Source organism: Nycticebus coucang, chromosome 17 (assembly GCF_027406575.1).
Source record: "Nycticebus coucang isolate mNycCou1 chromosome 17, mNycCou1.pri, whole genome shotgun sequence".
Taxonomy (NCBI): Eukaryota; Metazoa; Chordata; class Mammalia; order Primates; family Lorisidae; genus Nycticebus; species Nycticebus coucang.
In genome coordinates, this window is record NC_069796.1 from 73,482,376 (window position 1) to 73,502,760 (window position 20,385).

The window sequence follows — 20,385 nt, forward strand, 5'->3', positions numbered from 1 at the left end:
AATTGTTTGTGAGACATCCCTCTGCGTTGCCTGTGTTAGCAAGGGAAATTACAGAGGAGGAGCCAGGAATGGATCTGGGCATTGACCAAACCGATGAGTTGGATCTGGGAGTGACCGACATGTTAGATTAACCTATTTTGCTCAACAATAATTTTCCAGTTACAGCCCATTAAATGCAATGTCTTATGTTACATTGTGATTAGATTGGGGTATACCTGATTTATTTCGTTTATTATGTTCTAACAAATAGGCCAGAAGCATGGAATAGACTTATAGGCCCTAATTGCTTAGACGAAGTTTTCTTGGCATATATAAATGTGCCTTAGTCTGGTTTATCTATTATTAGTTAGAAGGAGGAGCCTATTTATTTTCTTGATAAATAGGAGACTCCCACGGGGCTTCCTGATTAAACCATGAGACAGATGTTTCATGAGAGGGAGAAAGACGGGGAATCAATCAGTGGTTCATTTTGCAGAGAACCAATTCACGATGTAAACATGAGGGAAAGAGCATCAGTAAATTTGTGTCACGCAGAGTTAATGAGAATGGGATCCTGCCTTCATGGTGGAATTTTCCTTTGCCATGCCTCTGCTCCTCAGAGCAAGTAAACAGGAGAGCTTGGTTGACTTGTTCAACAGGCTGAGCTTCCTTTCTTCGGCTGAGATGATCAGGGTCTTCATTTGGGATAAGGAAGGTCATGGTGCTGGCACCTACTTGCTAGGTGCTGGCACGATCACAGTGAATGAGCCGCTGAGGCCCCTGCTTTCATGGTGCAATGGGGTGAATTCAGATGATAAATACATGGATAAACAAACAAGCATCAGCAGAAAGCAATCTAAGCAATGCAGATAATTAAATAGGGGTGACATGATGGTATTTGACTGGATGTTACTTCCAAGTGGGTGTCGAGGTGACGTTTAAATTGAAGATGAGATAAGACTTGGCAGGTGTCTGCCTTGCTGGCCTTATCCTCCTTTCTGGATGCTGGCTCTTCCTAGTCGCCTATGTGGGGCAGGCTTCCATCTCCTTGAGCCCGAGGAGCTGGCACGTGGGTCCAGCTGACTGTTGACTTTCCCTCTGTCTGCTTCATAAGGCTTCACTCTCACTAGCCCTGTAAGAGCACAGCAGCACATAGCAGGAGATTCCCTAAGACTTAGCCCAGTTTAGGGGTGGCCACTAACACTCAGGAATCAAGGGTGTCAATAAGGGAGCACTCATACGTTACTAAATCAGGTGATGTGGGCTCTAAGTCCCATTGTTCTGCTTCTCCTGCACATTCAAGTTTTCTAAGGCCAAAGTAGGAGAGATTGGGAGACCTCATAGACTGGCACAACTCTGAGTTAGGGTTGGCCACGTGCACCCCGCCAGAGGCGAGGCTATGCTCCAGCATTTTGCTAGAGCAAAATACGGTTACATAGCATATTAAGATTCTCCAGTGCAGGGCTTGGGGCTTTCCAATGAGACAGTGCTTAAAGACCTGGTATCTTCCTTTGAGCAGGTAAAATCTTTGCAGAGAAAGGGGTGTAATGGGGACTTATTTAGGAATCTTACAGGTTTATTCAGGTTATCAGCTTGCTAGACCTGCCATAACACAGTATCACAGATTGGTTTGCTTAAACAACAGAAACATATTAATATTTTCTCGGCTGGGTGCTGTGACTCACGCCTTCTAGCACTCAGGGAGGCTGATGTGGGTGGATTGCTTGAGCTCAGGAATTCAAGACCAGCCTGAGCAAAAGCGAGACCCTGTCTCTACTAAAAATAGAAAAACTAGCTGGGTGCTGTGGTCGGTGCCTATAGTCCCAGCTACTTGGGAAGCTAAGGCAAGAGAATCACTTGAGCCTAAGAGTTTGAGGTTGTTGTGAGCTATGATGCCACCAAAGTCTACGGAGGGCAACATAGTGAGACTGTCTCAAGAAATACATATATATTTTCTCACCATTCTGGAGGCTGGAAGTCTGAGGTTGCGGCCTTGGGTGGAGGCAGGACTCTTCTGAGGCCTCTTGTCTTGGTTTGCAGGTGGCTGACCTCTCCCTCTGTCTTTACCCTGGTCTTCCCTTTGTGTGTGTCTGTGTCCTAATATTTTCTCATAAGGACACCAGTCATATTAGATTAGGACCCACTCCTTTTACCTTAATTACCTCTATAAAGACCCTGTTTCCAAATGCAGTCCCATTTGGATGTACTAAAGCTAGCACCTTAGTCTATGAATTTGGGGGGATGCGTGGGTAGAGAGGGGAGGATTCAGCCCATAACATGTAGTAATCTTTCAGGTGCCAGGGCCTCTGCAGCTCTGGAATACCTCTGGAAGACACGCTCTAGACATCTCAAAAATACAAATAATTCTAATGGGAGGAGAAGTAATTAGGGGTGAAGGTCACTATAAAAGAAGCAGCATCTGAGTTCCTAAGGACGGCAGGGATTTGGAAGTACAGAGGAGTAAGAGGCAAGCATTTGAGGTGGAGGTGCTGGAGGGGATGGTTAGGAAGAAAGATCCAGGGTTGAAAGTGAGCATTGTGTGTTTATAGAGCAGGAAAGAAATCTTTGTGACAAAAACCCAGTACTTATATTCCAAGAATGGTGGGGACTCAGTTGCTAGGACAGCTGCATCTAGTATGTCTGGGCCCTGTCATGTCAATTGGGGAAGACAAGAACTAATAGGGTAGGAAATAGGGAGCTATTCATGTTGTTGGTGGGAGGAAAATGAAGTAATAAATGCCAACTTTTAAAGGAGGTGAGTTTGTCAAAGATTTCAGGGTGGATTGGAGGAAGGCGTCAAGCAACGTAGAGGCTGTTGCAACATCCATCTGGATGTGAGATAAGTGGGGCTTCCAGCTCAAATGCCTGCAGGACAAGGCACATGAGTAGAGGGGGCCTTCTCAGCCTGAAAGCCCTTGTGTCCCCGGCCTCTCCTCTCTCTTGGCCAAGTAGTGAGAGCTGGGAGAGGAGAGAAGCATGTGTCCATTCCTTCAGCCAGGCAAAGAACAGCACTTGTGCCCATCAGGGTTCTAGAGAGATGGAACCGGCAGGCTATGAGTTTGACATCTTGTGGGGCAGGCTGGTGGGCTGGAAACTCAGGTGGAATTGCGATACTCCAGTGTTGTACAGAATTCCTCCTTTTCCGGGAAACCTCACTTTTTGCTCTTAAGGCCTTCAGCTGATTGGATGAGGCCCATGGAAATCTGGAAGGTAATCTCTTTTACATAAAGTGATTGTAGATGTTAATCAGGTTTACAAAATACCTTCCCAGCAGCATCTAGACTGGTGTTAAACCAATCTACCAGGCACCATAGTCTCGCCAAGGTGACACATCAAATTCAGCCATCACAGCGCCCCAGCAGGAAGGCGTGGACCATATCCCGGCCTTGTGTTGTTCCCAGAGACTCTGCACACCTCTGCTCCCTTCCTCCTGAATCAGGCACAGTGAGAGGCTGGGGGTGGCTGCTTGGTCCCGGGCCCTGGATTTGATAGCTTGTTCCCTGTGCATATGCCCATGTGTGAATTTCCTTGCAGGAGGAGAGACTTGTGAGGCCAGGCCCAGGGGATCTCTGCTCTGATGCCAACAGCATGCCTGGTTGTTCCTTCTCTGGCTGATCCCAGCTGGCACAGGGGTCCGGGATCCCTGGATTATCTTTGAGCAGAGCATTCAGGCGTTCCCTCTTGAGTGCTTTCTGATGGCGAGGGAGCTATTTTGTAGCAGCTATGTTTGTGGTCTTTGATATCAGAGTGACTGGGCTCAAAGCCCAGTGTCTCATGGGCTAAGGTCATGACCTTAGGGAAGCCCTTTATCTTCTGCAATAGGGATGCAATAATTGTATGATCTTCAGAGAGTTTTTAGGGCTCACGTAAGATGATGATGTCAGAGCCACTGAGCCCCGTGCATGGGACATCAGTGCAGTTCATGAGTTTCGGCTTTCCTCCTAACCACACAGCCAGGTGCAGTTTCCTGCCCCCCTTCAGTTTAGGCATGCCACTGTGTGTTTATAGAGCAGTAAAGAAATGCCTTGGCTTGCCTTGCTTTGGCCCATGAAATGCAGGCAGAAGGGATGTGCATCTCTTCTGGGTAGAAGATTTATAAGCCAGTAAATGATTTGTCATGTTCCCTTCCACAGGGGACAGTGGAAGCACCTGTGTTGAGGTAGATCTGTGAGCCAGGGCCCCAGAGTGAGTATTAAATGGGCAGAGCCCCCACCCTGCAGCGGGCCTTCAGTCCACACTAGAAGTCGTCACTAGTGTTATGAGCTCTGACACATTGGGGTCACTGGGTACCACCCCAACCCAATCTATGTGTTTGGTAATGGTAGCTGTTATTATGTTCCCTCTTCCTTTGGACTTCTCTCTCAGAGGTGTTGAGCAGTGATGGGACCGATGGAGTCATTTGCAGCAAATGCTATTTTTTGGCACCATCGCCTTGCATGTAGGGAACCCTGCCTGGAATGCTGATGTGGTCCTTCCTATCAGTTTGAGGTGGAAGAATTGGGATTGAACACTAGAGTGCTGCCAGTCAGTGTCCTTTACAAACCTCACCTTTCTTATCTGTGAAATGGGTGTGAGAGCCTTGTTTCCTACCTTTTCTGAGACCGACTGTATGATTGGTACGTGAATCCCAAGTATGAAATGCATCGCTCCGAAATCACTATGACTAGATTTTCTTTCTTACTTTTTTCCCATTCAGCACATGGTGTGTAACTCTTTTGTTTCCTGCCCCACAGGACCTTGGAAATAAAGACCTCAACAGGGATAAAATTTACTTGATTTGTCAAATAGTCCGAGTTGGGAAGATGGATCTTAAGGATACTAATACAAAGAAGTGCACGCAGGGGCTGAGGAGGCCCTTTGGGGTGGCAGGTAACGTCACTGTCTGCACTGCTAACTTTCATCAGAACCCACATTTTATGTGGCTAAATTTTATTTATTTATTTATTTAGTTAGTTTTTAATATGGCTAAATTTTAAAGATGAGTTCTTTTCCCTCTCCTTCAGCCACCCCCACCCCTACAAAATTTATGTCAGCCAGCCATTAATAACTACATTTCTGGTGACTAAATAGAGATAATTGGTGACTAAGTCTAGATTTATGATGAATACAGTGAGTAATGGGATCTTTGCGTCTGGAGTGGAGTCTGGGGAGCACCGGGCTGTCTGAGCGGTTGGCGCCTTCGCTCCCCAGTGCCATGAAAGAGGAAAAACAATACAGGGAGGATCTAATTATGGGGAGCAAATCATTTCAAAAAAATATCCAGGACAGGAAATGCAGTTACACAGGATGAGTCACCTACCATACATCTAAATTTTAGGTGGAAATGGACGTTTGGAGAGTTGGTGTGACCTGAGGCAGAGCCTGTCATGAGGCTGCCGGACAGAAGCATCAGCTCCACACTCCCCTCCAAGCTTCAGCTTCCTTGGGGTTTTCAGGGGTTCATCATTCTTGCCCTGCTTTTATGGTTTTTCTTTTTTTTATCTTTGACTATCACCCACACTGTTATTTACCTAATATGTTTTCTTTTAATCAACCCACTTTATTTAAACTAAAACACATTTTTCCTAAAAGACAATTTACCTGTGAAAATGGCAATTTGATATGCCAGTTTTATCTTTTATTAAAATATAAATTTTTAATCACATATCATTTATAATCCCTAAGGACCACATGTAAACTCAGCGTTGGAGGCTCCTTACTCCGGGATGCCCTGGCCTTCTGCAGTCCCAGCCCTGCTGGCTCTCCATCTATTCCCCTGGCCTGTCTAGCAAAGTGGTAGAGTGGAAGACATTAAATAGAGCTGACAGTGTTGATGGCTGGCCAGCCAGATGATCTTGGGCGAGCATGTCCCCCAGGGCCTTAGTTTCATTATATACCAAATGAGGGAGGAATCTGTACCTTGGACCTGGTTAACCTATGAAATCAGCTCCTGCTCTAAGATGCCCTGATTCTATTTGCAGGACACTCCAGACATCACAACATTCCTGTTAAGGCAGTGAGGGTCCTCCAACATTCTTTCAAAGTGTACCTTTGTCCTCAGCTGTAGTCTGCCCTCTCTCTTGGTGTCAGGTGATAGAAATCTGTTATAAACTGGCACAAGCAAAAAAAAAAAAAAAAAAGATACTCTCTACTGATGTAAATGAAAAGTTTAGGGATATACTGTTTCAGGCACAGCTGGATCCAGGAACTCAAATAAATTTGTTTCTTTCTTGCTCAGCTGCTATGTCCGTATGCTGGCTGCTATGTCCAATCGGTTGGCAGAATACCAGGCAATTGTTCCAAGCTTGCATCCTACCAATTAGCAACCTGGTGGAAAGAACATACCTCTTTCTCTAGTTTCAGCAGAAGCCCCAGGAGCTCTTGTGCTCATCTTAGACGCATATACTCCAGGCAGGGGGATATGATTCTTTATCCCCCAGGCCAGGTCATATGAACAACCCTGGAGCCAGAGGGAGAGTGCCCTACCCAAGTCACTAGCCAAGAGCATGGGCAAGGAGGCTCTGTTACTCCGGGAGAGTGGGTCCTGGTCAGAATCCAACAATCCCTGCTCCTCTCTCCTCTCTGACCGCCCTCTCTAGCTAGATGCAATCAGTGGTTGATTATCACAGAAGCAATTTTAAAGGCTCCCTGGCCGGTGCCTGAAGTGTTGAAGGCATTTTATGTTACCAGGCTTTTGTCTCCACTTGAGTAGCTTTTCTCGACCCTCTCTGCAGCTCCCCATTTCTATAATCCCCACTCACTTTACCTTGGTTTTATGGACCTTTATTGGCTGAGTTAAGAAGTTTTGGAGGATCCAGGATCCTTCGGAATTGGTAGGGTTCAAGGACTCTACAGTGACATAGTGTCTGTGCATATAAGGATGTTTATGAAAAGAGGTTGAATATTTCATTAGGTTCTCAGATCCTACAGAGACTGAATCACTGCAGTTTTTGTTTTTTTTTTCTGAGAAGTCTCACTTTGTCCCCCTTGGTAGATTACCATGACGTCATAGCTCACAGCAACCTCAAACTCTTGGGCTCAAGTGATCCTCTTGTATCAGCCACCCAAGTAGCTGGGACTGTAAGCACACACCACAATGTCCAGCTAGTTTTAGAGGGGGGGAGATCTCGCTCTTGCTCAGACTGGTCTCGAACTCCTGAGCTCAGGTAATCCACCCACCTTAGCCTCCCAGAGTGCGGGGATTACAGGTGTGAGCCACTGTGCCCGGCCTTTGCAGTTGGGCTTGTAGGCACAGTAGACATTCAATACATGTGTGTCCTATCCAAACCTGATTGCTCTGATGGTTTCCTTTTGGCCTCTGTGAAACCCTGAGGCTGTGGATGCTTCCTGGCCTGCTCTGCCGGAGGCATTTGTCCAGGTGCTGCCTGTGTGTTGTCCAGGGCTGCTTGCTCACCTTCTTAGGCTCTCCTGACCCCCAGGCATCCCAGGCTCTTCTTCCTTCCCTATAATCTCATTCCATTGTCATCCTTTCTGAGAACAGGGCTGTTAAACAGATTCATTTCTCTCCTCTTTCTAGTTATGGATATAACAGACATCATCAAGGGAAAAGCAGAGAGCGACGAAGAAAAGCAGCATTTCATTCCTTTTCACCCGTAAGAGATTTCCCATTTTTTCCCATTCTCTTCAGCTGCAGCCTTTTTGATCCAGGGCGGCTTGAGCACAAAGGGAGCTGGTTCCTTGAGTGAGGGAGAGGCAGGCTGAGAATGATGCCCAGGCTCTCTACCCGTTTGTTTATCAGATGTTATTTATTCAACAGACTTTCACTGAAGGCTTGGCAGAGACTGGGCACTGTGCTAGGCATGGGGGATGAACTGGCGAGTAAGATTGTCTTGGTCCTGTCTTTGCGGAGCTCTTAGTTTAGAAGGGGATTAAACATTCTCAACAAAAGATGAATGCGTTAATTACAAGCGCAGCCAGTGCCGTGAAGTAGTGAAGCAGCAGCGGATCAGAAGCACATGACAGGGAACACTAGCCTGGTTCTTGTAGGCAGATTAACACATCCGTGCCTTAGGACAGGGGTAGTGATGAAGGTGAATGTCCTCTCCTTGCTCTAAAAGGACTCTTGGAGAAAGAAGGACCCCCAGTTTGAGTGCAGTGTCACTACTTAATAATTCCAAAGACGGTCCAGGTAATGAGGTCCGTGACTTTGGTTAAGGCACATGGTTAGAACTCAGCAGGAGCAACTGAAGTCTTTGTCACCTTGCTAAGCAGATACTCACGTTGAGGGCTTGGGAATCCTTCCTTTTTAAAGTTCTTCCGTGGGAATAAAAATATGTCCTCTCCTTGTGGCACTGGTATCCTCAAATTTCAGAGTCACATTGCTTTGTGTAAAAGGGCAATGTGCATCTTATTGGTACATATATTCTCTGAGCAGACACAGGCAGGCTCACTTTTCACCTAGGCATGTAGAAGGGCTGAGGAGCTCCCTGAGCTCCTCAAACCACAACTTGGGGACATCCTGTAGGCACCATTCATACATTTTATGATGTCTTTTCCTTTCCAGGGTCACAGCTGAGAATGACTTCCTACACAGCCTACTGGGCAAAGTCACAGCCTCCAAGGGGGATAGCGGAGGGCAAGGTACAGTGCTGACAGTCACAGTGGGCTGAGCCTGTCCTGGTCCAGGAGCCCTGGCCTCTCCAGCAAGTAGATCAAAATCCTGAACCTTGAGAAACTGAGCTTTCCTTCCACACAGAACACCGGGAAGAATGAGAGCCCGTGATCCATAGGGAACAATAGCGCATCTCCTAAAGCAAACTGGAGCCATGTCTTTGTGCCTAAAGGAAGACAAGAGTTAACCCATCCTGAATATCTCCTATGTATCAGGCACTTTAATAAGTGCTTATTTCATCTTTACCCCAGTCCTGTGAGCTAGATAGTATCATTTTCACCTAAGAAAAGATTGGGTTAGACAGGTGGGATAATTCATCAGAGGCTGACACTGCTAGAGGTAACCAATGGGTTTAGACCCCAAAGCCATGTCACTCAGATCACCTTCCACCATGCACCCCCTGGGCTGGGTCACAGCATCTGTGGCTGTGTGGCTCTGCTTCCAGGGGTCTCCTCCAGGAAGAGGGGAGGGTAGGCTGAGAGACACCTTGAAGAAGTTGGGTCTTCATGGGGAGTGCTCCCTTCCAGGTCTCTGGGTGACCATGAAGATGCTGGTGGGTGACATCATTCAGATCCGCAAGGACTATCCACACCTGGTAGACAGGACCACCGTGGTGGCCAGGAAGCTGGGCTTCCCAGAGATCATCATGCCAGGTGGGACACAACTGCGCTGACCTTTCCCCCGCTGATGAGGCTCATCTAATTTGTTTTTTCCTTAAAGAGTCAGTGCCTTCTTTTTTATGCTTCTCTCTTTCTCTTGCTGAAGGTGACCACTACAAATGATTTTTTCATATCCAAAAAGTTCTGTGCATTCACAAAATAAACAGAACCAAATAAATATGCACACATGCACTTTTCCTCACTAATGGGATCACATTTTATATACTTTATATATCCTCACTTAATGATATACTTTATATAGTGTTCTGCAACTTGCTTTATCACTTAATAATTTATTATGGACATCATTTCTATTTTACTGCATGTAGAACAATTCCACTCTTCTTGGGGGAATATTGTCATTCTCTTAAATATTTAAGCCATTTTTTTTATTACCAGAGGAATTCATGCTCATTGTAAAGTACTCAAATGGTATGAACAGTATAAAGTGAAATGTTAAAAGCTCTCTCAAACCCTTGTTGCCAGAAGTAACCACTACTATTAACATTTTCCAAATGTGTATGTAATGAAACAAAACGAAACAAGTGAGATTATAATGTGAAACAAAAATTATAGGGGGGCACTGTTGTGGACTAAGCTCCTGCGCGAGGCCCCAACAGACCAGGCTCAGCGTCAAAATGGAGTGACCCACGCTCAAGTCCCATGACACCACCAAGCCCAGACCGTGTTGCTACCCCACCTGGGGAGAAATCAGGAGAGAGAGATCATAGCCAGTTTCCCAAACAGGGCAGTTTTAATCTTCAGTGGACATGAGAACCAAGTTTCCTTTGTACATATTCATCTTTACAACAAAAGATAACCCAAAGTAACCTAATGTTAACCAGTTATTTTTCTATTATTCTGTTTTCCCTGTTACAAGGGCAGTAACTTTGATGACCAATTCACTTTTTGTTCTTTGCTTCTGCCTTCTTCAGCCCTTCTCTGTCTCTAAAGATAACAGCTTCTGCTCATTGGAACACTTATTCTATTTTCTGGAATGAAGTGTTCTAGAATCACAAACCATCTTTCAAGTAGATTGGTTGCAATTTTGTCCTTTTGACAATAACAGCACTCATATGAAACCTCCCTTCTTGACCTGTGTCCATGACTGCTCTCGTTGACTTACCCCCTTCTCTCCACACTCGTCTGGTGGTCCCCTGCAGGCCTGTGGAGTCCCCTTCACTTGGGACTTCATTACTTACTTGTGCATTTTCTGATCTTATCGCTCCCCCTCCTTCCTGAAGCTCCTCTGTGCCCTGTCCCTACCTCATGTCTAAGGACATCCGGACAGTCGCTCTATTCTGCTTCCACAGATAAGCTCTGTGGCTGTATAGGTTTAGTTGCTATTCCTGGGGCAAGGCAACCGGAACTTTCCTTTGCCTTCCCAGAAGGTGTCACTAGAGGATGAAAATTAAATGATTTTAATGTAGAGAAAAACATGGCCAATTTTTACCATCCCACTCCCTCACTGCAATTGATTTCTTAGTCTTCCTTGATTCCCTTGTTACCTACTTGTCCAGCCTCCCCTGATGAGGTAGAAATGCTTTTTCCAAACTGTTCTGATTTTAATGTCATTAATTACAATGGAGAGTCAGTGTCCCTCTGGCTGCAGGAGACCTGACTCTTGTCTCTCTCCCTCTGCCTCAGGGGATGTCAGGAACGACATCTACATTACTCTCTTACAAGGTGACTTCGACAAGTACAACAAGACCACGCAGAGGAATGTGGAAGTGATCATGTGTGTGTGCACAGAGGACGGCAAAACGCTGCCCGTAAGGAAGGGACTCAGCTGCTGCTCTGGGCCACAGGGCCCCGCTCTGGGGGTGGCGGGCCCTGCTCATAGAGATTTGCTTTTCCTCTCTCTGGTTCTGCTTCCCAGATGCCAGGTGCCTTTAGGATGGTGCGAAATGATGTGATCTTCACCTTCTGAGTGTGGTTAGCACAGTGTCCCTTAATAAGATCTCGTGGTGTTCTTTACACCAAAGCCGTTTTTTAGATGTCTGTTTCTTTGCTTTCATGACCCCTTTCTCTTCCTTCTTCTTCCTTTTTTTTTTTTTTTTAGACAGAGTCTATGTCACCCTTGGTAGAGTGCCATGGCGTCACAGCTCACAGCAACCTCAAACTCTTAGACTTAAGTGATTCTCTTACCTCAGCGTCCCAAGTAGCTGGGACTATAGGCGCCCACCACAATGCCTGGCTGTTTTTTGGTTGCAGTTGTTCAGCTGGCCCAGGCCGGGTTCGAACCCACCACCCTGGGTGTATGTGGCTGGTGCTGTAACCACTGTGCTACGGGCACTGAGCCCCTTCTTCTTTATAAAAATTTTTTTAATTATTTTTATTATTGCTTTTTGGGGAGAGGGCTTGGTCTAAGCTTATGGGTTCGCTTTTTGCAGTCAAAATGTTTTCCTTGAAACTTGAGCTGGTTTATTTAGGCAAAATCCATGGTAAGAAAAAGGATCAATATAGTGCTTTGGGCTGGTGTGGGAGCTCAGGATGTACTCAAAGCAAACATTCTTAACACTTAATCTAACTCCCCAGTGCTCAGCCAGAAGTTCTAGTGGAAAGCCTTATTCGTAAATTGGTCTCCAGAGGACTAGCAGAGTGTATTCAAGAATGCAAAGCACATTGCTATATTTATACAGCATATGTCCTGTCCAATATTTGTCATGTGTGTTTACATTTATTTGCTTTTATTTCCTTTAAGGTTGTCAGCATTTGTGTCCTGTGTGTGTGGGAGGGTTTGCTTCCCAAGCCTTCCTTTCAGAATACCTAGCTGAAAATAAAATCAGCTCTCAGCAGAAGTTTTAGTGTGGGCAAATATTCTTAGGTCACTGTAAATGATCAGATAGCCAAGTAGGGCGGATGAATTAATCAGAGAGAGGGTGAGAAGATTGGTAAGTCGTCAGCTCTACCCTTGCGGTCTGGAGCTCAGGCTGATATTGCTACCCTTTCCCTAAGACTAACTAATGTGCACGGGGAATTGCCATGTCTCAGGCTGTGTGATGTATGACGCATTTCTGTTACCTCCCCTTTGATAGATGGGAAAACAAAAACCTTCAAAGTAAAACAATTCGTTCAAGGCTGTAAAGTTAGTGTATGGCAGAGATGGCATTTGATTCCAGGTTCTAAGCCCTCCTAAAACACTTCACTGTAATGGCAATACATTTAAAAAAATTCTCCCACTTATTTCTCATTTTAAAAACGTGGCTGATAACCACTTCTAACAAATTCTGGGAAGATTCATCATTATTTTTTACATTTAAAGAAATCCCCACAATTGCCCTTTTGTTCATAAAGACTAGCCCCGTTAATTGATATTTGTTTAAACAAATTCAAAGCATTTAATTCATTCTCCTTCTGGTAGGGTCTGAAACTTCTCTGAAAAATAAAATAAGTGAGAATCACTCTGCTCCAAGGAACACGAAGGGAGAGCAGAGGGTTTTTATGTGAAAGGAAAAATTACATTTCACAAATAGATAGCCCGTCCCTTTGAAGTTATTTTTATCCACCAACCTGTTGGAGAACTTTCTAACCTCAGCTTCGTTTTTAAAACGTTCCACCTGCCTTCTGTGTTGTGGAAGGCACATTAAGAGGAAGAGTTAACAGGCAAGCAGGCGTCTTCTTCCCTGCCTGAGCCATTCTCCCTTCCACTTTTGCCAGCTTTCAAGTCACACCCTGCCAGGTCGAGCTGCTGCATTCGCAGAGGATGAGGAGAGGAGCCGGTCTTCTGGGGGAGGGGTAATTGCGGGACCTGGTGATAATTTGCAGTTTCCTCTGTTAGGGAAGTTGTGGGGGAGTTCAGTTGACTGACTATGGAAAATTGCTAAGGAAGCCTGTGGGAGGCTTTTCCTTTTCTATTTGCAGAAATAAATATTACTCCTAATTAAGTGTCAGGCAGCACATTCACTTTTGTTGGATACTGGCAGGTTCTCGGGGAAGGGTCCCCTTCAGGAATATTGATTTCACCTGCTGTTCCAGGTGCAGGCTGCCTTTGGCAGAGCGGGACCAGAGGGCAGAGTAGCTTAGACCAGTCCTTGACTCACTTTTGGGGCTCCTAGAACCTTGCTCAGTAGGGGCCTTGGCAGGGAAGCTAATGGGCTGGGCTCTGGAGTCAGACAGATAGGGTCCAAATCCTTGCCTCCCTTCCTGTTAGCTGTCTGTTCTTGGGCAAGTTTATTCATCTATAAAAGAGAGAAAGAATAATTGCCGCTTCTCATGGGGTTTCGAGTTAAGCAAAACAGTAAGGCATTGATATGCAGCCATACTCAGTAACAGGAAGGGGAGTAACGTTCAGAGAAAGAAGGCCAAGTGCAGGGTCTCCAGTAACACTGCGAGGGAACTGAGCGAGTCACACAATCAAGGCAGCTGGAAGCAAGGTTCTGGAGAAGTGAAAAGGCTGAGACTCTAGGTCTGGAAGCCTCTGCTCCTCTGACACAAGGCAGCGTGTGGTGGTAGAGGCAGGGGCCAGGCAGTGAGGGGTAGAGGGTAAGACCATGACCTGTAGGGCCAGGAAGGCAGGCTTAAAGCCCAGCTCAGCTTGGGTCAGCAAATGCCTTTGGGCAGTTACATAACCTCTCTGAGCCAGAGAGTCTCGGCCTGAAAACCAGACCAGCAATGGAATGGAATGGAATATTCACAAGGCATATTCTTCACCTTGTAAATATCAGGGGAGGTAATCATCTGATCAGGTGTTCATTACAACTAGCCAATGTTACTAGAAAGGTACCCTGACTCCAGGCCTGTTCCCTCCTTACAGATACTAACAGGCATCTTCCTGCGAGGTGGCCTTGTCAGAGGAGAAGACTTTGCTTCTCAAAGTGCATTCACATCCGTGGTGTCATTCATTCCCCCTTGATTCCTACAAAAGGAACAGGCTGTGTGTCAGGAGGCTGATTTTTCTTTCTGCCAAGATGTCTCTTCCAAGGTCAAGTCAGCAGTAAAGCCCCCAGGCTTCCTGATTTCTGCTCAGATTTCTTCCACTGACCTGAAATCTCCCACACTAACTAGAGGCCCTCACTGTTAATCAGGGACCGTGGGGATGGGCACTGTTGAGAGTTATTGAACAGTCTTACCTGAGATATATACAAAGGGAGAGCAGAGGGTCCCTAAAACTGGGCTCCGTATCTGGTCATGATGCTCCCTCTACATACTTTGCAGCCTTAGGTTTTCTCTCTGAAGTGCTGAAGGTGAGGGCAATCTTTGGTCTTTCTCAGAATATACTGAGACTTTTTCCCTCTAATCTTTAGAAATCAAACATTTTCATCATTGGAATAGTTTTGTGAGATTCAGTTGCCTGATATGCAGCAATTTTACTTTCATCAGAGATATGTATGCGTTTTCTGAGTTTGTAAGCTACATGGAATTCAGTGGAGCTATAGAAACTCTAACCTCATAAATGTCACCAGGTAGGAATCTTTGCAGCCTGGTAGACACCCAGGTTATTATAGATGGAATGCTGGACAAGGAGTTGGGGGTCTGGGAGGGAGTCTCAGCTCTGCCACTTTTTGGGAAAGTGACTTAACCTCTCTGGGCCTCAGTTTACTCAGTTGTGCAACGGGGATAATGACAATACATCATCAGAGGTGGTTGTAAAGATTGAATAGCGTGTGTGTAAAGGGCTGAGCTTGATGCCGGACATGAAGCACGTTTTTTAGTTCAGTGACTCAAAAAGTTCTGAAGGGTTTCATCCCATGGAGTCATGTGTCCTTACATATTTCCAGTTTACTGGTTATCCTTGTATTTTTTTTTAGAGACAAGCTCTGAAAGGACTCTATATCCTCCTTTCAAATGGATTCCTTTTGGCCACCAGTGCCATCATTTAATTCTGAAATTGAGCTCATTCTTTGCCTATAGAAGCAGTGAGGAAGCCTTCCAGTGAAGAGTAGGGTCCTCCTTCCCACAGTTCATCAGGGTCACTAGGGGTGAGCCTCCATGTGGCCAGCTTTGGTGACTCACCTTGATGGGCATGAAGGATCCTTTGGAGAAGCAGATGGAATCTGGAGAGAGGCACGAACTTGTTCACCATAAACATGCCCAGAGACATATGGTTTTGCCATTTCAGGGGCTGGGGCTCCAAAATGAACTCTGTTTTTCCTAGAAGTCTGGCAATTTGAGGTTAAAAATCTGTTGGCCTATATCATGTCCCTTCTGGGTGATCTTAGCTTGAATCTTGTTCTGAGTCCAGACAGTGGGAATGAACATTGAGAGAATTAGGGCTGTCACATCTAGAAGATAATCCCTTGTTACTCAGTCAACTCCTTTCTGAAACTCTGTGGGAGATTTTTATGGCAAGGAGTATGTATCCTACATAGGTAGGTGTGCTCACTGCCTCTGTGTTCACTTTCTACATAGAATGCCCTTCCCACATTTCTGCTCAAAGCCAATTCAGCATCTTTCTTCAAGGTGCTCAATTGTCATCTCCAAGAAACTTCCCCGATCTTTAGCTGCACCTCAGCGTACCTCCTCTATGCTCCACAGTAGTATGTACGTGTGTCTGTCATTATGTTGCATTGCTATGGTGACTTGTTCCCTGATCTTCCCTCCACCACATGGTGAGCTGGTCTCAGGTTCAATATCTGACTCATTCCTGTACCTCAATGCTTAGCACAGGCGTGGTACCCAGAAGATACTCCCTCCCTGTGAGCTGAACAGAGCCTCTCTCCTCCAGCTCCCTCCACCCAAAGGCAGGCACTCCTCCATCCCATCCCCCCTCACCCTGCCCTGTTGGCATCAGAAATCCATCAGAGGGATTGCTGCTTGGCTGATCTGAGCCTGTTGATAAACTTTGTGCACATCCAGATTTAGGAAACAAATAGGATTAATCAGACTGGCAGCATGCAGTAACTCTAAGGCTGGTTACATTTACAATAAAGCAGCCACGTTAACGCCTGGTGCCCTCCAGCGCTTTCCAGGATGGAAGTAATAGAATTTCTATAGTTAAGCAGCTGTCACTCTGGGGCTGAGGGTGCCCATGTAGAAATATGTAATGTAGAAGGGCCATGACGGTAACCTGAGGGCAGGATTAGGGAAGGCAGAGTCATCCCAGGCTCTAAGGCTGGCCATGGCCTTGGAAACCAAACTGCTTAAGTACAGAAAATGGTAATTGTGAATTTTTGTCTCTCTCTTTGTTTTTCTTGGTTCAGAATGCAATTTGTGTGGGAGCTGGGGACAAGCCCATCAATGAGTATCGCTCTGTTGTGTACTATCAAGTCAAACAGCCACGCTGGATGGAAACGGTCAAGGTAATGATAACAATAATTAATAGTACTAATAGCAGCAAATGTGCATGTGTATACGGTGCCTCGTTCTTACACTAAAGCAGTCACTGTTTGAAGTGCTTTATTTAAATAATTCACTTATTGCTTACAACAGCCAAGTGAGGTCTGTAATAATTTTTCCCTCATTTTATCGATGAAACTGACACAGAACTGGTAAGTAGTTTGCCCACGATCACACTGCTAGTAAATGTCAGAGCTGGGATTTGAACCTGAGCAGGGTCTGTGCTTTCCACCACTCCCTGCCAGAACAGGACACTCACTGGACCGGTTAGCATTCTCCTCCTTTTTATGGGAGCAGTGGAGCCAAGGTAGTTGCGAGCATGGACCCTGGATCCAGAAGGTCTGGGTTCATATTCCAGAGTTCTAATACTTGCCCCAGTCTGACTTGGGGCAAGTCTTTCAACTGCTCCATGCTCTGGTGTCCTCATCTATAAAATGGGAGCAATGGAGATGAAAGTATTTAACACACATAACACTTGGAAGGGGGCCCTTGGAAGGGGGCCCTTGGAAGAAAGCATGCACTCATTTAGTACAACTCAGGATCGATCATACTTGGCATTTTTCTCGTTTTTTTTTTTTACTCCTTCGAAATGCTCCTCCAACACTTGAACTTTGCCTGATGTTTACTTAACCTTCTACAAGGCAGTACAATTCATGGTGGAAGGAGCCCTGTGCCTCTGTGTGCAGTAGGGAAGAAGAGGGAGGAAGGATCTGGTAGTTCCAAATACTTGACTCAGTCTCCCCCAAGGTCCTTCTCATAGAGATAGCTGTTCTACCCCTAAAATGTGCTGTGGGATGTTAGGTAATGTTGTATTAATATTAAAGTAATGTTCCCCGGTCAGATAAATGTAAAAAATGTTGAAAAATTTGAGAACAAATGTAGAAGTCAAACACTTCTTTGTTTCAGCTTCTCAAGAGCCTTTGCCGTATAAACGTGCTCTGCTGATCTACAAAAGGAAATAAGAGTGTGGAGCCCTCCCTGACTCACAGACTATGGGACATTTCCTTCATTCCTAGTGAAACATATCAGGGCTAGTACTCAGTTGAACACACTTTAGAAATTCTTTGTTTTGGCTTGGCACGGTGGCTCATGCCTGGAATCCCAGCACTTTGGGAGGCTGCAGCAGGATTGCTTGAGTTTGAGACTAGACTGGGCAATGTAGTGAGACCCCATCTCTAAAAAAAAAATTTGTTTTCAAATAAAAAAAGTAGCATGGCTGGTGGTGGTGGCTCACATCTGTAATCCTACCACTCTGGGTGACCACAGTGGGTGGGAGGAATGCTTAAGCTCAGGAGTTTGAGACCAGCCTGAACAAGAAGAATAAGATCCCATCTCTACTAAAAATAGAAAAACTATATGGGTGTGCTGCGCATGCCTGTAGTTCCAGCTACTCTGGGGGCTGCGGCAGGAGGATCACTGAAGTCTGGGAGTTTGAGGTTGCTGTGAGCTATGACAGTACAGCATTCTAGCCTTGGCAACAGAGTAAGACTCTGTCTCAAAAATCCCCAAAACAAACAAACAAAAAAAAAACCTAGCCAGATTTGGTGGAGCCTGCAACCAGCTACTCTGGAGGCTAAGGCAGGAGGTCATTGCACTCTAACCTATGTAAGAGGGTGAGATTCTGTCTCTAAGAAGAAAAATAACAAAATAAAATAGTAAGATTAACAGAAGAAATTCCTTGTTTTAGTCTAAGCAGGCAAGAGGCTTGATGGATTAGTGTGATTGTGAACAGCACAGAAGAATAAATTACATTTTTCTTTATGAAATGTCCAGCTCAATTCTGGGGCCAATCACGATGGAGAGAACTTATATAGCTCTGGGTTACAGCAGAAGTCATCATCTGTAAGGGCATGGGGTCCTCAGAGGCACCTCCCTGAATCAGAAACAGCACCCTAGCCTGTGTCCAGTAGCCTGTCCAGCAGCAGAGACAGGGACCTAGCAGGTGTGCGCTGATTCTCTTGATCACCCTTCCCTGCTCCAGGCCCTAAACAGCATGGAATTGTCAGACAGTCCTCTTGTGGACACTGCCCAGCCCATCAGACTGTGCTGTTCTACTTGGCACAGAAGAGTGATAGAGGTTTCAAGCAAATATGAGCCATGTAGTGCCTAAAAGATACCATTCTGAGATGATTACTGGATGGAAGGAGGATTAATCATAAGAATTCCAACTATCAGATCATCACACTAAGCAGAAAGGAGTAAACTGCATTGAAATAAGAATTTGGAATTAGTTCAATGAACAGTGAAGCTATTTTATTTTTGTTGTTGAGGATTTATTGAGGGTACAGAAAACCAGGTTACACGGATTACACTTATTAAGTAAAGGCCCCTCTTGTAATTGTGTCCCACCTTGAAGAGATATGTCACACACCATGACCTTTCACCCCCCTCCCTCCATCCCTCTCTCCGCTCCCCTGTTCCCCCACCCCCCACCAGGTACTAAGTCATCAATTGTCCTCATATCAGAATTGAGTACATTGGATTCTTTTTTTTTTTTTTGAATTTTTTTGAATTTTATTTATTTTTTATTAAATCATAGCTGTGTACATTGATATAATCATGGGGCATCATTCACTAGCTTCACAGACCGTTTACCAAGTTTCACATATACCCTTGTAAGATGCACCGCTGAGTACATTGGATTCTTGCTTCTCCATTCTTGTGATGCTTTACTAAGAAGAATGCATTCCACCTCCATCCAGGTTAATACAAAACATGTAAAGTCTCCATCTTTTTTAGTGGCTGAACAGTATTCCATGGTATACATATACCACAGCTTGTTAATCCATTCCTGGGTTGGTGGGCATTTAGGCTGTTTTCACAGTTTGGCGATTGTAAATTGAGCTGTGATAAACAGTCTCAGAGTGCAAATGTCCTTGTGATAAAATGTTTTTTTTTTTTCTTCTGGGTAGATGCCCAGTAATGGGATTGCAGGATCAAATGGGAGATCTAGTTTGAATTCTTTGAGGATTCTCCATACTTCCTTCCAAAAAATTGTGTTAGTTTGCAGTCCCACCAGCAGTGTAAAAGTGTTCCCGTCTCTCCACATCCCTGGAGCTTTGAGATTTTGTGATGTGGGCTGTTCTTACTGGGGTTAGGTAATATCTTAATCATAGCTTTAAATATCTCTGCCTTGTACTGTGATGTTATTTTTATTTATTTAATGTTCTGCTCACCCTGTGCTCTGATTCTGCACTCACAACATACACATGACTTCCTTTTCAGTGAGACCATCCAAACCCAATCATCCTTGACTTGCCATACATATCCCTGTTGTCCTCTGTGTATTCCCCCTACTCACCGTCTTCAAATTGATGACTTGTCCAACTTTGGGGCCAAAAAGTTATTGGACTGGTTTCCCTTTTCTGTGTTCTCTGGCACCCTGTTTTATCTCTTTGCTGGCCTTTGTCACAGAGTTGTTACATGTCGCCCTCTGTGGGCTGTGAACTCTTTGAGGGTGCGGACTCTGCCTCACATCCGCCTGGCTAGGGCCTCTCACAATTGTAGTTTCAAGCAACCATTCAATTCACGGTAAAGGGCTGGACTGGCTGGCAGTTACCCACGAGGCCCTCAGTTCTTTTGCTCTATCTGAAACAGACAAGATGGTGGGCCTCCTGAGGCTCACATTTCATTTTCTCCAACAGAAAGTGCCCCAAAGCATACATCCGTTTTGGCTTTAAATAGTCATCTGTACGGCACAAACTTACCCCTTTTTAAAATCAAAGTGTCTTTTGCTCAGGTAGCTAAGGTCTCTGCATTGGCCTGAGTTGAACACTGCAGAGCAGCTGTCTGACTTTGGGAGGTGGGCTGTGCAGAGCCAAGCTGAAAACATCTCAATCAGGGTGCCAGCAGGCCACT

The 20,385-nt window shown here is 45.4% G+C and overlaps 1 protein-coding gene across 1 annotated transcript in view; it reads left to right on the plus strand.

Moving 5' to 3' along the window:
- Positions 1-20,385, plus strand: part of DOCK2 (dedicator of cytokinesis 2) — a 466,833-nt gene that overhangs the window by 51,701 nt on the left and 394,747 nt on the right. The window contains exons 10-15 of the mRNA XM_053566743.1: positions 4,713-4,848; positions 7,496-7,571; positions 8,483-8,559; positions 9,118-9,243; positions 10,897-11,021; positions 16,392-16,490. Of these exons, the coding sequence (XP_053422718.1) occupies positions 4,713-4,848; positions 7,496-7,571; positions 8,483-8,559; positions 9,118-9,243; positions 10,897-11,021; positions 16,392-16,490 (639 nt within the window). The remainder of the gene's footprint in view (positions 1-4,712; positions 4,849-7,495; positions 7,572-8,482; positions 8,560-9,117; positions 9,244-10,896; positions 11,022-16,391; positions 16,491-20,385) is intronic.